Genomic DNA, 18,295 nt, shown 5'->3' with positions numbered 1-18,295 from the left:
ACATTGTTAAATCATAGTCTTCGTCGAGACTTGAGTCCACATTCTCAGGGATATTACCTTTGGCCGTTAATGCCCGATGAGATCATCGGTTCAGAAATAGCACAGTTATCACATTTATGTCACTGACGAATGAAAAGACGGATGTAATTTTGCTCTGTGCGTGGTGTGCTCGTAGATCTTCATGTAAATCTATCTTAGCTACCAGGAGTGGATGAAAAGTGAGTCAAAATGAAAATGGAAAGAGCAGAGAGCCTCTATCAATCATAGTGGCATTTACATCTCCAAGCTCTAAAGAATTCCAGCTATTCCCTTCCGCATGAATGAGACCCCTGGCCTCTCATAAGAAAATCACAAAATTCTCTATGTAATCGTTTATTTCGTGGTGTCGCAAAATACATTGTTTACGGTAATACTTTTTCATCATTTGGATGATCTTTACACTCCACCACTGGGTGTGAAGGGGAGACAGAACCAGATGGAGAATGACCAGAACAAAACGCGGAGCTCATTCCTAAACTAGGGACTCTGTAGCATGGGCACGCGTTTTTAAGCACTGCAGTTTTAAAACAACCGATTTTAAGCTGTTGAAACACAATAGAGCTAAATTTGTGTGGTGTGTGAGAGGAGCGTGCATTTTTTTGCCGCTTTATTGGCTTTGAACGATTACATAAACACACTTATATGCGTCAGAATCCCCATCTTTGCAAGTATCCTCATAAACACAGTGGTTTAGGTCTTAAGAGAGAGGAAACAGGTGAAAAAGAAAATGCGTATAACATTATATTGGATCCGGACTTTGATCTTAAAGGGGAAGCGGTCTAAAAATTCATCCTGTCTGCCGTTCATATTAATCAAACAGTGCAGAAAATCTCTAAGACTAAATCACTTTTGTAACTTTAATAAGAAGAAATTACAAATAATAATAATGAGATATATGTATATATGTGTATATAATCTATACTTAATACACTTGTTAATTATAGCTATATCTATTGATAGATTGGAGCAAGAAACAAGAGCCAGAGCCTGTTCTCTATTTCTCATCCAAATAATTATACTATTATTTTCTATAATCTTCTATGTATGAATTCATATAATATATCAATCAATTTAAACATATTTATAATAAATTAATAGAATATATTATATATTTTATCTATCTATCTATCTATCTATCTATCTATCTATCTATCTATCTATCTATCTATCTATCTATCTATCATCCCAATAATTGTATTAATTAAAATATTATATTATTATATAAAAATGTTCAATTTTGTATATTGTAAATATAAATATATTATAAATAATAAATCTATCTATCTGTAATATACTGTATCTATAATATACGTAATATATCGGTAGTCAGAAATATAATCATAAATATTATAAATATGTAGTTGACCAAATCTAGTTTTCAGTAAGTGTAATTAGTTTTTCTGTATAGCTCAAACAATAGATCATGGTCCTACAGTAGCAACGCCAAGGTAATGGGTTCGATTCCTAGGGAAAGCAAGCACTGCTAAAATGTAAACGAGTACACAAGTCACTTTGGGTAAAAGTGTCTGCCAGATGTGTAAATCTACTTTTCCAACATCTTATTTAAAGGGTTATTTCACCTAAAAATGAAAATTCTGTCAGTACTATTGACAGTTTACACAACTACCACTTTGACGCATCAAAAACTTTCATAAAGAGATCGTAAAATGAATCCAATTGAGGAGTTTAGTCCAAATTTTCTGAAGAGGCTCGGTGCTTTATACGATGAACCTTTTGACTAAACTTAATTCATATAGATCCATAGACTGCTACAGAAGTGACAGAAATCTCTCAGATTTCATTATCAAAGTCATGAACAACATGATGGTGAGTAAATTATGACAGAATTTTCATTTTTGGGTCAACTAACCCTAATTTATAACCAATAACCAAATGTATAGTAGTTGCAGAAGAGAATATAAATGTCAATTTCCTTAACCTCAACCTAGCTGACGGTAATGTCAGCAGATGAGACTAAGCAACCCACAGTAATCAAGTACACACTGTTTCCTCTAAAGGCACTTCATGTCAGAATCAGCTCTCATGTTTTACACGTTTACCTTTTCATTCATGAGCTTATGTTCAGTCAAAACACACTGTGTGTGGCATAGGACTTCTCTGTGTGTTGATACTTTCGCATAAACAGTTGCCTTTTTTAGCTGCCAAGCTTCTATATAGTCGTGTCTTGCCTTGCATTAGAATCATTTCCTAACGTTTGCTACTATTTTTTTCTTTTCTTTTGATTAATTACCCCTCAGCTGTATTGCAGGCGAACCAAAACGTCAACGAGAACTCAAAGGAAATCTGTCCAAAGTTGCCACCTCAGCACAAAGCCTGATTCCTGACCAAACAAAATGAGATGAAAAAGGGCTTGTTCAGACAATGACAACTGAAAACAAATACATCTCTTCTGATGACGCTCGTCCCATTAGGCTGTAACATCTGCTCGAAAGCTTACTTGCAGTAATCATATTCAGTATTCAGCTAACACTGTGGGTTTGAGAGTCTGGTTTTTCTATTTGAAGACGAAATGCCAGGTGTGAAGATGGCAAAACAGGCAAAACTCTCCCACTCCAGATACTTAAGGGATCATAGAGTGCATTGTAGATTAAAGTTTCTACTGTTCCCTCGACACGAATGCTTCCAATTTCCAGTTCCCGGCTTCAAGAATGTACTATAGCTCATGTTTTCTGTAACATAGGGTTGCTAGGATGTACTGCATACTGCTGAAAACACAATGAGATCATCAAGACCCGGCCCAAAGTGCATTCAGTTTAAGATGAGACACTTAAAATAGTGCATTATTGCTTGGTTCAGCTTAAAGTCAATATAAAAATGCATTTGTAATCCATTTGAAGTGAAGTGACATACGGCCAAGTATGGTGACCCATACTCATGAATTTGTGCTCTGCATTTAACCATCCAACGTGCACACACACAGCAGTGAACACACACACACCGTGAACACACACCCGGAGCAGTGGGCAGCCATTTATGCTGCGGCGCCCGGGGAGAAGTTGGGGGTTCGGTGCCTTGCTCAAGGGCACCTCAGTCGTGGTATTGAGAGCGCTGGACATTCACTTCCCCCACCTACAATCCCTGCCGGCATGAGACTCGAACCCGCAACCTTTGGATTACGAGTCAATCGCTTAATCTGAGACATTCTTGTTTTCACCTGCACCGGAGTCGACACAATGGCGGACAGCTCTCAGCTCACTCAGGGCGGGTCTAAGGTAAGACGGCCTTGTCAATCAACTATCGTGGGAGCGGCCTGTACAGAACTAGGTCATTCTGACAGGAATCTCAGAACAGCCTGATTTGAAAAAAGGGGATTTAAAAAAAAAACACTGGGTGGATTTTCATCATTATAGGATGGATGTGCACACACACTTCCAACACATATTTGTGTTCAAACTACTTGTAAAGTGAATTTTGCATCCGATGACCCCTTTAAAAAATTAGAGGGGTTGGTGATATCTGGTAGACTGGAGGCTACAGCTTCTGTAGGAATGAAATCACCCCAAACCAGATGATGTATTGGGCCTGACAAAGCACGGCTGTCCTGCCAATTGATCAGTCAGAGCTACTAAGTCTAATTGATGTCGCTGTGTGGTCAGAGCAGCGCTCACATGATGCAGAGACTGCATGAGAGGGGGTTGGGGGCTAATACTGGAACATGATGCTCATATTGACCTCTCTCTCAGTTTGTCTACCTAGTTTTCTCTATTCCTTTTGCAGCATATGTTTGAAATTATTGTGGATATTTCTGTTATAGCTTCCATATGTTCCCAATGAAAAAAAAAAGATAAAAATCATGATAGGAACAAAAAAACATAATAGCATAAGGTGGTTTTTGGCACATGGTAGCTGATTGTTGTTTGTCTGAAGTGGTTAACCAGTCCTACCCAGCTTGACCAAGATGGTCAACCAGCTCGACCCCAGCCTCACCATATGGTAGTCCTGCTGATCCACCATCTGGACCAACTTGGACCAGTTAATAACCATAAATGATACCAATTAAAGATGGTTTTCAGCAGAAGATGGCTATGATATTCTGGTCTATAAATATGACTGTTCCCTAGTTTTTTTGTTTTTTGTTTTTTAAGGAAAAGCACAATTTAATGTTACGGTGAGCAGTTACAATGGAAGTTAATGGGGCAATTTTTGAGAATTTAAAAGCACAAATGGGAAGCTGTTAAAACCTTGAAAAAGGTATCTGTTAAAACTAGTGAATTATTTGAACTAAACTATGTGTGTTGTGTTATCATTGCAGCATAGTGGTAAAATTGGATATAACTTTACACAAAAAAAGGTTAGGAAGACATTTTTTCACAATAAAATTGTGTTAACATGCTTAGTATTTTCGTCTTGTGGCCAGTGCTAGTTTAGTATTATTTAAGTACTATTATAGTATTTATTAATATTTCAATTAATATGAATAAATATTTTGATATTTTCAGTTTTCGTTTTTTGCATTTTATATTTAATTTAGTTATGTATCTATTGGTTTTTATTATTTTATTTTATTTTATTTGTTTTAGCAAGACACGCAGTGAAGAATTAGTGCTGAAAAGGTGTGGATGCAGTTATTTTTGCACCTGACCTTATTGAATATGCATTTGTAGGAATTTCCCTTACAGACGCAAAATTTATGGGAAGAGAGTAAAATGAATCACGCAATGCGATTTACTAAAGTTTGCACTGTCAAATTACTGGTATTTGCGGCACTGTTTAACACCCAAAAAAGCATGTCATAAAGCTGTGTGTGTGGTAATCAACATTATGCCAGTTCTGTCAATTGAGTTGGACTTGAGTTGGTACTAAATATACTTGTATTTTTTTATTTATATTTTTTGTCTACCAGGCAAAAACTGTAAATCACCTAAAGCAATAGTGCACCTTTCCTACATGTCCGTCCCATAAACATTGTGCCAAAGCTAACTATTTTCAGTTAGAACAATCACCAAACCCCAAATATGAACAACACCAATGCTGATGCTATGCATAAAATAGAAAATGGTGCAGTATAGATTTTCCTGTTTCTCGTTAAATGGATTGACTCATACAGTTAGTGAGATTGCTATGATGGGCACTAACATACTAGAAGGCAGAATAGATAAGCACATATGGGCCGTAACACCACCAGTATTGTTGTTCCCTGATAAGCCGTTCCATTATGCTAAAGAGTAACCCCAAAATGGCCAGAGATGCTATTAAGGGCTGACGTCAGTCTCATTAAGGAAAATGGATTCTCCCAATTTAAGGAATGCAAATGGTTCCTGGCATGCCATTTGGGATTTGACGTATTGTTGTCTGAGTGTTCATGGGACCCGGGAGACAATAACAGGCTGCCTTGTCTGGCCGTAGGTTGTGGTGGAGAAGTCATAACTGAAGTCAATTTTCTGGACTCTGCCCTCGACCCCTGAAGGCACTTTTCCTTAAGTACTGTCTCTCACTGACACTGTTAGGAAAATTGCTTTTCACTTTTAACCAGCCAGGCATAAAAACCCGCTCTGGAAGGAAAGTGAGCCCGGTCACTCCTTCCAAAAGGCCTTTTATTAATATCACTTCTGGAGTGATAAACCTTTTTTTTTTTTTGGTTATGGTAATAATGTCGGTGGTTGAAGGAGCACATAAATCATTCCGATATCCAACAGTATTCCATTTTCAACCTAAAAGTATCTCTGTGCTGAGCATGTTTTCCTGTTTTCCCCTACATCGAGATAAACTGTTATCGTTGGGTCATACCTAATTTTGTATTCAATGTATATCGCATTAGCCTCTGTCCTTGGATGACTTTTGTAGTGAGGCAACATGGACAGGAAATGAGATCAAGATAAAGGCAGCTTTGTCCCTCTCTCTACACCGGGCCTACTAATTTTTGACTCCTGAGACCCAGCAAACTAATTGTATTAGATTGTGATTCCCCAATAAGACAAAATGTGATGTATATAGGCTATAGTGGGGTTCAATGCTTGTGCATTGTTTAAAACAAAATCTTAAATTATATATTAAAATAAAAACTTATTAAATATATTTTCATGGATTGATTCAATATTACTTTTTATTTACAGGTTTAAATTAAGAATGTTTTTATTTATTAAAATTATAAAAATATTTAATTGATATTTTTTATTTGTTATTTTAAAGAAACATTTAAAGGTCTCATGAAATCAAAATTGAAGTTCAAAACGGCTCAACGATTTTTTTGACGTCACATCATACTTCATCTTCTCAGCAAACTTTCTGTCCAATCAAATGCTCACTAGAATTCGAAGCGCCCGCCCCCTACACTATAAATTAACACTGAAGCCGCAGCTGAAATAGGTCACTTGTTCACAGAATTAGTATTTTCTGTAAGGTGAATGGCACGTAGTGCACTATAGGGGACAGGAAACGATTCAGACAGTGTAAATATGCTTTCCATTGAGGAAAAAAAAAGTCTGGTTGTGTCACGCTAACCACTGCACCGCACACACGCGGTCTGCTCTGGTCCAGAGACACGATAGCACGGAGCGGATCACATGCGCGAGTCGGCGCAGACCACAAAACGTATCGGACCTATTTGAATTCTACATAGAATGCTATATTTTATAGCAATATGGATGAGATTGTGGCTGTCATGCCCTGTCAAATGGGGCTTTACGGAGCTCAACGGCTCTGAACGGCTTTAGCCCAAGCTGTGATATAAACGAACGCTATTGGCTATTATAAAAAGGGGCAGGGCTTTTTGATATGTCCTGCCCTCTCTTCGTGTTTCAGTTCAAATGACGTCAACGCATAGAATAACGCTGCGTGTTTCAAAGCATTTCAGGGGACCTTTAATATTACCATTTCTGTTTGTATAAAATGACAGGATAGGTTTTTGCTTCTTGTCCACATATTAGCAAATTGTCACCAAAAAACACTCTTTAGGTTTTTGATTTCTGAAGAGTATTTAAAATGTATCCCGAACTTTGCTCCGTTTATGAATTTCTGTTATAGGGCTAGATGGTAACCAGATGGCTATATGAATAAATAATAAATTATAAATAAAAACAATAATGAAGTTTAAATGTTAAAATCTAATCCATGTATAATAACCAGATGTATAGCATTGTGTTTCCATTTTGCTCTTTTATATTAAATTCTGCATGGAATGAAAACTGGCCCTATTTTTTAAATGCATTGATTATTGATTTTATTGATTTTACTGTGAACGATTCATCCATTTATGTTTTGTTTCATTTTTCTTTTCTTTTTTTTACATTGCCATTTTCAGTAAAATCATAGTTCAATTCATCTTCCGATGAAATGACAGATTTGTCCAATCATTTAGTCTAATTAAACTAATTCTCTAACATTCAACCACAATTTTGCATTCAAATCTGCTTCCATCCAATTAAAAAACAATGGATAAAACCAATTCCCTGTCAAGAGCCAAATTATGTCAGTTTCTTTAAACGGAAGCCAATAAACCAACCAACTTATTTCCTTGACATGGTCAAGTCAATGTGAAACAGAAGGCCTATTACTCATCCTAATTCTGTCACTGAGCCATCACAGATCTTTCATGGGCTGGGTCTCCTTATTACTTGTCTTTCCATTTGCGATTAGCTTCAAGATAATCAAACGCAACACAGCCGTGTGCCGTTCCCTGCACTAAAATGCCTTTACCTCATTGCATTAGTCCAAATTACATGACGGATGCAAACCATCTCAATCTGAGCACCTCATTCCCCTGTCTCACTTTCCCGCTCTCAGAGGAGGGTCACAGAGTGCACTTCTTCGCCAAATCAATACAGAAATGGCGGTTAGTGGACTCATATACAGAGCTCTCTAAAGCAACTGGAAGAGTTCTGCCCTATGTAGCCTTGGGAGCTTTGGGCTCCTGAGAAACAATGGACTAATTGAAGCCCTACAGCAGACCCCTGACACTGTGGCCTGGCCTGGTCGTGTTCTGTTGTTCAGAAGACAGGAAAAAAGAAGGGCTATCTTCTCTCTGTCTCTCCCTGTGCCCCAGGCAGCAATTTAGGCCTTGTTTATGACCCCAAATCAGTCCCATTCTCTGTACAGAACTGTTATCACGTTACATGCACAAGCCTAGTAGTCAATCAGATCCCAATGACAAACCAGAACCGTGAAGAGTTGTTACATCTCTACGAAGTCTGTTCATTAAACTCACAACTTAGTTTTGCCTATCTAGACAGCTTTTAAGGCATCACAGACTCTAAAGCTGTCTCAAACAATAGGCAAATTATGCTGCTTTCTAAGACCTCATTTTGGCCATACTAGCAGCATTGCAGATAATCCCAGAATGCACTGCAACAAATTTAGTGGAACATGTTTGACTGAGTAGAAAGAAATTATATTCTACTTGTATTCTGTTCAGTCTCTCAAAATATCAATACAAAAATAGTTAATACATACACATTAACTGTAACATTGCTGGCATGAAGCAGATAAGGACAATGGTGTAGCGAACCCAAGTGCAGTTTTATTTCCAAAGGTGGTAGCCTAAAAACATAAACAAACTATAAACTTAATCATAGACGTCAACCAAATGATCAACATGAATTATGAGCTTGACTAGACAATAAAAACATAAATAACATAAAGAACAGTATAATAAAGTACCTTAATGCACAACAAAGTACCATGGCAGTGCTTAAATATATAGGTGTGTTTAACCTGAAACGCCGCTGTGCAGACCGATCTGTGTTTTACATCAAAGTACCGCTAGAGCGATTCGAAAGCATATGGAGCCGTCTGCTGTCTAATCGCTCTTGCGGTATTTTGATGTTATACACCGTTTTGTCTGTGCAGAGCTGTTTCACATCGAACACTATAGCCCTATTCGCACAGGGTTAGTATTACCTGGTGACCTCTAGTCATTTGTAATAATTGCGGAGGTTGTACGTGATCTTAATCCCATGCGAATCGGCCATGTCTGTAATTTGTAAAGTGAAAATTCCCCCGCAAAGGACCTACCATATTTCGCTAAACACAGAGGTTCTGTGATATATTAGTCCCCTGCGAATCAGTATCTCTGTGATTTGGCCAGGATTTGTTGGGGGCGTATATAATTTTTTTTCAAGGTTTTTGTTTCCTGTGCACCTTTTTATCCATCTTTCTCGAAGAATGGAGGCTGCGTTGGAGTCAAGTCAATATTATTTGTATTGCGCTTTTAACAATGCAAATTGTGTGAAAACAGCTTTACATCGGCTTGATATAAAGCTGGGTGGCTTTATATCAGCTTTACAGTATTTAGACGGGGAAATAGTTTGTCGAAATAGTGTCATTCTCCTCTGACCAGACAAAATCAGTAGTTTAAATCTAGGCTAAAGCAGAGTCAGATTGTGCAAATGACTTATCTGTTTCCTGTGGTCTTGTCCCGATGGCCGTCTTGGAGACAGGGTCTTCACTGGGGATCAGTCTCTGGGGCTCATCTAGGTGTCCTGGCTATAGAGGTCATCACTAGGTGCTGATCCACCATCTGATCTGGATACGGACTGGATCCAGGTGGCTGCATTGACTATCTCATCTGGATAAAGTCTCGATCTGGGTGGCTACGGTGACCTCGGAATAAGAAAGAAACAGACTAATATTAGCGTAGATGCCATTCTTCTAACGATGTAACAAGTACATCGGGTGTTTTGGGAAGTGTTCCCGGTTCCGGTTGACCTAATTAATGCAGCCTAACAATTATTTAACGGATTTGAATTATAGAAATGTGATAGTGTATTATGTGTAAACCAGGTTAAAGAGATGGGTCTTTAATCTAGATTTAAACTGACAGAGTGTGTCTGCTTCCCGAACAGTGTTAGGTAGATTGTTCCAGAGTTTGGGCGCTAAATAGGAAAACGATCTCCCGCCCACAGTTGAGTTTGATATTCTAGGTATTATCAAATGGCCAGAGTTTTGAGATTGCAGCGGGCGTGAAGGACTATAATGCGATAAGAGCTCACTATAATACTGAGGTGCCAAACCATTCAGGGCTTTATAGGTAATTAGCAAGATCTTAAAATGTATACGATGTTTAATAGGGAGCCAGTGCAGTGTTGACAGAACCGGGCTAATGTGGTCATACTTCCTGGTTCTAGTAAGAACTCTAGCTGCTGCATTTTGAACCAGCTGCAGTTTGTTTATTAAATGTGCAGAGCAACCCAATAAAGCATTACAATAATCTAGCCTCGAGGTCATGAACACATTAATTAATGTTTCTGCATTTGACATTGAGAGCATAGGTCGTAATTTAGATATATTTTTAAGAAGGAAAAATGCAGTTTTACAAATGCGAGAAACATGTTTTTCGAAGGAAAGATTGCTATCAAAAAGTACGCCTAGGTTTCTAACTGATGACGAAGAATTTACAGAGCAGCCGTCAAGTATTAGACAGTGATCTAGGTTATTACATGCAAAGGTTTTTGGTCCAATAATTAACACCTCTGTTTTTTCAGAATTTAGCAGTAAGAAATTGCTAGTCATCCAGTTTTTGAAATCAACTATACATTCCGTTAGTTTTGCAAATTGGTAAGTTTCATCAGGTCGCCAAGAAATATAGAGCTGGGTATCATCAGCATAACAGTGAAAGCTAACACCATGTTTCCTAATGATATCTCCCAAGGGTAACATGTAACGCATTAAAAGTAAGGGGCCAAGTACTGAGCCTTGAGGTACTCCATACTGCACTTGTGATTGGTATGATACCTCTTCATTTACTGCCACAAATTGATGGCGGTCAGATAAGTATGATTTGAACCATGCCAGTGCACTTCCTTTAATGCCAACATAATTTTCTAGTCTACTTAAAAGAATGTTGTGGTCGATAGTGTCAAACGTGGCACTAAGATCCAGTAGCACTAATAGAGAGATACAACCACGATCAGATGATAAAAGCAGGTCGTTTGCAACTGTAATGAGAGTAGTCTCAGTACAATGATATGGTCTGAAACCTGACTGGAAATCCTCACATGTATAATTTTTCTCTAAGAAGGAATATAGTTGTGATAATACTACCTTTTCTAATATCTTTGACAGAAAAGGGAGATTCGAGATCGGTCTGTAATTAATTAATTCTTTGGCGTCAAATTGTGTTTTTTTAATGAGAGGCTTAACAGCCAGTTTGAAGGTTTTTGGGACATATCCTAATGACAATGATGAGTTAATAATATTCAGAAGAGGATCTATTACTTCTGGAAGCACCTCTTTTAGGAGATTAGACGGAATAGGGTCTAAAATACAGGTTGTTGGTTTAGATGATTTAACAAGTTTATACAATTCTTAATTTCCAACAGAAGAGAATGAGTGGAATTGTTCCTCAGGGGATCTATAGTGCACTATCTGATGCGATACTGTGGCTGACAGCTGCATGGTTACAATTTTATCTCTAATAATTTCGATCTTGGAAGTAAAGTAGTTCATAAAGTCATTACTACTGTGCTGCTGGGTAATGTCTGCACCTGCTGATGTTATATTTTCTGTTAATTTAGCCAATGTATTAAATAAATACTTGGGGTTATGTTTGTTTTCTTCTAAAAGAGACGTAAATTAAGCAGATCTAGCAGTTTTTAATGCGTTTCTATAGGATAGGGTACTTTCCCGCCAAGCAATACGAAATGCCTCTAATTTTGTTTTTCTCCAGCTGCGCTCCATTTTCCGGGCTGCTCTCTTTAGGGCCCGACTGTGCTCATTATACCACGGTGTTGAACTCTTTTGCTTAATCTTCCTTAAGCGTAAAGGAGCAACCGTATCTAAAGTGCTAGAAACGTGAGAGTCAATAGTTTCTGGCACATCATCAAGTTGTTCTGAGCTATTGGATATGCTGAGGAATTGAGATAAGTCAGGAGGATTATTTCTAAAGTAGTCTTTTGTGGTATAAGTGATGATTCTACCATATTTGTAACAAGGAGTTGGCTTTACAGCTTTAGCTATATGGAATATACACGAAACTAGATAATGATCTGAGATATCATCGCTCTGCTGCAATATTTCAATGTCACTGACATCAATTCCATATGACAGTATTAAATCTAGAGTATGATTTCGACAATGAGTAGGTCCTGAAACGTGTTGTTTAACACCAATGGAGTTTAGAATGTCTATAAATGCTGATCAAACAAATCTCTTTCATTATCAACATGGATATTAAAATCACCAGCAATTAGGACTTTATCTGCAGCCAGCGCTACCTCAGATAGAAAATCAGTAAATTCTTTAATAAAGTCTGTATGGTGCCCTGGTGGCCTGTATATAGTAGCCAGTACACACATCACAGGGGATTTATCATTAACACGTGTTTCTTTGGATAACGTTATATGAAGCATCATTACTTCAAACGAATTATACTTGAAACCCGACCTCTGAGAAATACTGAAAATATATATATATATAAATTGTAGCAACGCCTTCCCCTTTACCTTTTGGACGCGGTTCATGTTTGTAACTGTAATCTTGGGGGATAGACTCGTTTAAAGTAATGTAATCATCTGGTTTTAGCCAGGTTTCTGTCAAACAAAGCACATCTAGTTTATGGTCAGTGATCATATCATTTACAAAAAGTGCTTTTGTAGAAAGGGATCTAATATTCAATAAGCCAAGCTTTATCATTTGTTTATCTGTATTATATCTGTTTTTTATTTGTTGAACATCAATTACTCTTACTTTGGTTTGGATGTTTTCTGAATTTTCTAGTTCGGGGAACAGACACAGTCTCTATAGTGTGATATCTAGGTGAAAGAATCTATATGTGCTGAGAATTAACTGACTTCTGTGATGTGAGGCGGCTAGCAGACGGTCGGTTTATCCAGTCTGTTTGCTTCCTGACCTGGGCCCCAGTTAGTCAAGTAGGAACTCTAAGACTATGTGCCATATTTCTAGAGAGAAGAGCGGCACCACCCCAGGAGGGATGAAGACCATCTCTTTTCAACAGGTCAGGTCTGCCCCAAAAATTCTTCAAATTGTCTATGAAACCTATGTTATTCTGCAGGCACCACTTAGACATCCAGCCATTGAGTGATGACAGTCTTCTATGTATCTCATCACCCCGGTAAGCAGGGAGGGGACCAGAGCATATTACAGTGTCTGACATCGTACTTGCAAGTTCACACACCTCTTTAACATTATTTTTAGTGATCTCCGACTGGCAAAGTCGAACATCATTAGCGACGACGTGGATAACAATCTTACTGAATTTACGTTTAGCATTTGCCATGATGTTAGGCGTTCTGGCTCCCAGTAAACACTGGACTATGGTGGCTGGTGTCACTATTTTCACGTTCTGTACAATAGAATCGCCAATAACTAGAGCCCTTTCATCAGGTTTCTCAGTGGATGCGTCATTGAGCGGGGAGAACCTGTTTGATGTTTCGATCGGAATGGAAGAGTGGTGTTTTGTCCCGCGACTAGGCCGCCTCACAGTCACCCAGTTATCCTCTTGCACGGGCTCTACCGGAACCGAACAATGTACAGGACTCCCTGAGCTAGTCGCATCCAAAGCAGTATCTACAGCCCTCACATTCTTACTGTCCTCAACTAAAGTTTGGATGCGTGTCTCTAATTCTGAAAGCTTCTGTCAGCCTAACTATTTCCCTGCATTTATCACATGTGAATCCGTTGCCGCCGACAGAGAGAGATAAACTGTACATGTGGCAAACAGTGCAAACGACAATAGCAGGAGAAGAAGCCATTACTCACCGTGATTGAAGAATGATTCACATACCGCTGTTGTTTGATGAACTCGTGAAAAACGGTGTGAGAGAGAAATGAAACGGAGCGAGAAAAAAAAAGAAAACAATAATAGGCATGTAGAAATCTAACAGAAAGTGATAGAAATACTATCAAAACAGGAGTGTTTTGATCGTATTTTGAGTGCTGGGTCATATCGTTATATGTGCCACATAGCCACACGAAATTCAGATGTGGGGGGGGGGGGGGGGGTGATTTCTAAATCACTCGAGGTCCCGTGTGATAATAATCCCCTGTGAATAGGGCTTAATAAGACAAATAGCATTGAACCAATGAGAGAAGATAAATATGAGATAAGACAACATACCACTGAAACAAGGCATGAGAGACAAATATGAACAGGAAGTCAAATGACATGAAACAGGAAACATATGATTGAAACCAAAGTAAAAATACATGACATAAAAAAACATGACTAGATAGATAGACCTAAACTGAAAACACGAAACATGAACAAAAATCTAGACAGACGTGAAATTAATTAGCAGTACAACATTTGTGTATTTGTCAGTATTTGTGTCGTTTTTGTGCTTATTAGAGAATCGCATTAACTTAATACTCGAAGCACAAAAACAACAGAACACACAAATATTGAGTTCCAAAATTGAACGTTAACATGTCTTTGTGTTCTGTGAATTATTTGAGCTTATATTGTATGCATCATGTTAGCTTAGCAACATGCTACTGGCAAACACTTATATTTCAATATTTGCATCTGCTGTTTATTTTTGAGCTTATTAGAGTATTACATTAACATAGCAACATGTTAACAGCAAACTCTTGGAACTCAATATTGTCTGTGCTGTGTATTTTTGTACTTATTAGAATATCATGTTAACTTGGCAAAATGGTAATGTCAAACTTTTGAAGTGAATCCATAACATACTGTCTACAACATTTGAATTTGAACTTATTTCCTGACCATTAAAAAGTACATTCTATATAATATAAATATGGGTAGTATGAATGAAATTCAGATGTACTGTCACCCGACCTCCCAGCGTTAGTTGCATCACTTCAGTGCCAATCCTCTCCAAAATTGATTCTGTTATGTTCGTGTTTATCACTGTAAAGATGCTTCGACAGTCTATATAAAGTGCTACAGAAATAATGGGGATTTTACTGTGGTATGTATTTTTCAGCCTATAAGGCTATCATGTTAACTTAGCAACATGGTAACATCAAACTTTTGTATTCCAATATTTGTGTGCGCTGTGTGTGAATAGAGTGTCATATTAGCTTAGCGATATGATAATTAAAAAATTAGCCATGTGTTGAGTCTCATGTACTTCGAGTGATATTTATTTTGCTTGATGCATGTTAGTCGTGTTGCTGCCTATGTATAACGTGCCAAACCACTCATGGTTAGAATGCTGCCTTTGTGAGCAGTAGGCAACAAGCTTAGTTTTAGAACAGAGCACAATAGTAAATGTTCAGTGTGTAATGTGCCCAACAATTCCCAGGATACTGGATAGAAGCTTTGCTCCTCATTGCTGAAAGAATGCAGTACTACAGTGCAAGTGCAGTAGACCTGCTTTTCCGCCCACTCTGCCTCCTCATTCTGTCTCTCGTTCTTTGTCCGTCTTTCTCTTTCCCCTCTTACGCTCTGCCCTTCTCAGGGGCAGATTGGAGTGGTTGTAGGAGGAGGGTCATATGCACTTCCTGGTTTTGGCTCACCGCCTGGTCTATTTTAAGTCCAGAGGCCTGAGATATTTCTTTGGCGAAACCATACAGTACAAATCAGGGATGTCACAGAGAAACAGCCCAAAGCAAAGGCCATGATGTTCACATAGCTCTGCGATGACGTACAAAAGCAGATACCAATCAAGTGGCTTGACTTGCAGCCTCAGAATAATGATTCTTGCAGTCTTCTGTGAATGCCGATTAAGTGTTTTCACTCCTCGTGAAGACAGATGCGACATCTATACTGACTGAATTTAGGAATGCATACATGGTTATTACTGGCCAAAACCCTCAACTGACTTTTTTCTTGACTTCATTGATCACTGCGGGAAAATGGATGAAACGTGGCTTATGTTACTGAACTTTATAGATCCAAAAAAGCAGCATGTTGCTTGGGGTCAATAAATCAAATATGGTGAACTTCTCACGTTCAGATGATCAATCTCCTGCTGCTTTTGTGACAATGTTGAGTGTTTACCCAAGGGTTATGAGGTAACTCACGGTGCACTAAAATGAAAGCAAAACTGCTTGTCTAAATTCCATTGTTTGTGTATCTCAAATTCCTAAAGGTTTGTTTTTCTTGTTTCTTCTTATAGATGAGAGATCGTCAACCGCCCACATTTCCCGCTCCTTGGCTAATGATCTGGGTGGCTCTCTGGCTCCGCTGATTGGTGAACGTAAAACATCTGTTCCTGCCCACTCCAGCCAGCCAATGCTTTTCACATTCGACATACCTGTACGCCACTCCCATAGTTCTCTGTCTAATAGTGCTCCTCAGGACTACCTCTTCCTACATCAGTGCATGAGCCGCAAGAGTGAGAGTGCACGGTAAGAGCCATATTCTCTGGAGATGTGCTCATATTACACCCTTTATAGCTTACAGACCGAAAAACTAACTAGATATTGTCTTCAGTACTGGAAGCACTTTATTTCAAGTGGTGCAACGTGTAGAAAAAAGCATAGCAAGGTCAATAAGTCTCAGATAAAGTATCAGATAATTTGACCCTTTTAGGATAGGCAATGTTAGTATAGGTAGTGAAATGTCAAAACAACATAATATATTTAAATATATAATAATATTTGTTAAAAATACTCAAACCTCCAATAATTCAGAGATGCTTCTGTCAAGCTCCCTCAACCATCTCACACTCTTCCACTCACACACATATTCATCCATACAGAGTGCCTTCTTTATTTAATATACCTGCATCCAGACACAAATCATTCTTCATATAAAGAGCTGTCATGTACTGATGTATGATCTCTAGAGAACCGAGCATAGATCAGAAATCATGTAATGAAATTTATGCTGGATATTGATAAACCATTATGATAGAAAATAGTTGCTGATGTCAGTGGATCGGAAGCTGATGCTTTGGTGGTGTTTGTATAAAAGACAGAATACAGTGTGTGTTAAATGCACACAAATCTCACAAAAACCATCAATAAATTACTGATCCTAGCTTATTTTTTATATTGCATTATATTATTTTTATGGCAGCTAAACACCCCTCTGGATTCCTCAAGTGTCAGTAGTCTGCTGGATGTTTATTATTAATATTGTGTTTATTGCAATACATAATTATATATTTCAATAAATTATGAATATTTTTTATATTATTTAAACTGTAAAGTATACATTGTATATACAAGTATACACCATTTATTACACCCCCCAAACTAAGTCTCTTCACTCAATCATTTGACTTAAAACCTGCAGAAAATAAAGAAACTGTTTTATCCCATGCGTACCAGGCATGCCAGTTATACTGGGGGAATGCCCATGATATTCATCATCACTACCCAATATAGAGTGTCATAAACACTCTTCATTATACATCATCATGCACTAACAGTGCAGCAGACATCAAAAACACCCTCTGTAAGCCAGACACAATGTGTTTGTTATATGAGATAGAGAACTCCACTGCCTCCAGTTGTTAAATCTAAACATTACACAAATATGGTTTTGTTTTTTGTGTACTTGCATCCAGTGTAGGTATTGATTACTAAATCAATTAAAATAATGTTTGTTTTTTAATTAAATAAAATATAAATATTGAATGAAAACCTAAAAAAAATCATTAAAAATGTTGCTAAAAAATGGTAACTAATTTAAAAAAGTTGAAGTAATACAATTACTAAAATTATAAGCTAAATATATTTCTGAAACAAGGCAAAAACATGAAATTACTGAAGCTAAAATTACAATGCAAAACAAAAAATACAAATACAATTTTTTTAAATAGTAATACAAATCAAAATAATATATAAATTTTGAAAGACCCCTTGTTCTAACATTCTGCTCTGTTTTAGTTGTGTTTTTCCATGGCTTCTGTTGACCCAGTTTCCCTGATTAGTTAATTAGCCCCTCACCTGTTTCTGTTTTCGTATGATTATGACCTGCCTTTATAAGCCTGAATTCTCCCCAGTTGAGTTTGTCTGCTATTGGTTATGTTACGTTTTTCGAATTCAGTAGTATTAAAAGATTATTGTTTTGAGATATTCCTGCCTGCCTCGTCTTATCTGTCTGCCTGGGGAAACTGTAACACTGTCTAGCAAATTAGAATTCTATACTTACTTTTTATGTAGGAAAGAGTATGAATAATGTGCACATTTGTGCTGCACTGGATTTGCCAAAATATGCACTATACAGAGCACATTGCATGCAATACTGTATCCCACAATGCAATGCATTCGACTTGACCTTCCATTTCTAGTGTGAGTTGTAAGTAAATTTAAGACAATGCAAAAACAACCAAAGATGATGCCACAAATAAACATAATGAAGTCATGTGACCTGATAGACATTTTTTTAGATTCAATTTTCAATTAATTTATAAAATTT

General features: G+C 37.6%; 1 protein-coding gene across 1 annotated transcript in view; it reads left to right on the top strand.

Annotated features, from left to right (window-relative positions):
* The window catches only part of gab2 (GRB2-associated binding protein 2), an 86,507-nt gene that overhangs the window by 47,737 nt on the left and 20,475 nt on the right, over positions 1 to 18,295 (top strand). Inside the window, exon 3 of the mRNA XM_079392355.1 lies at positions 16,044 to 16,275. Coding sequence (XP_079248481.1) covers positions 16,044 to 16,275 — 232 coding nt within the window. The remainder of the gene's footprint in view (positions 1 to 16,043; positions 16,276 to 18,295) is intronic.

This window comes from Barbus barbus (assembly GCF_936440315.1).
Source record: "Barbus barbus genome assembly, chromosome: 34".
Classification (NCBI taxonomy): Eukaryota; Metazoa; Chordata; class Actinopteri; order Cypriniformes; family Cyprinidae; genus Barbus; species Barbus barbus.
Note: the sequence above shows the minus strand (reverse complement) of the source record. Positions and strands in the feature narration are given on the sequence as shown.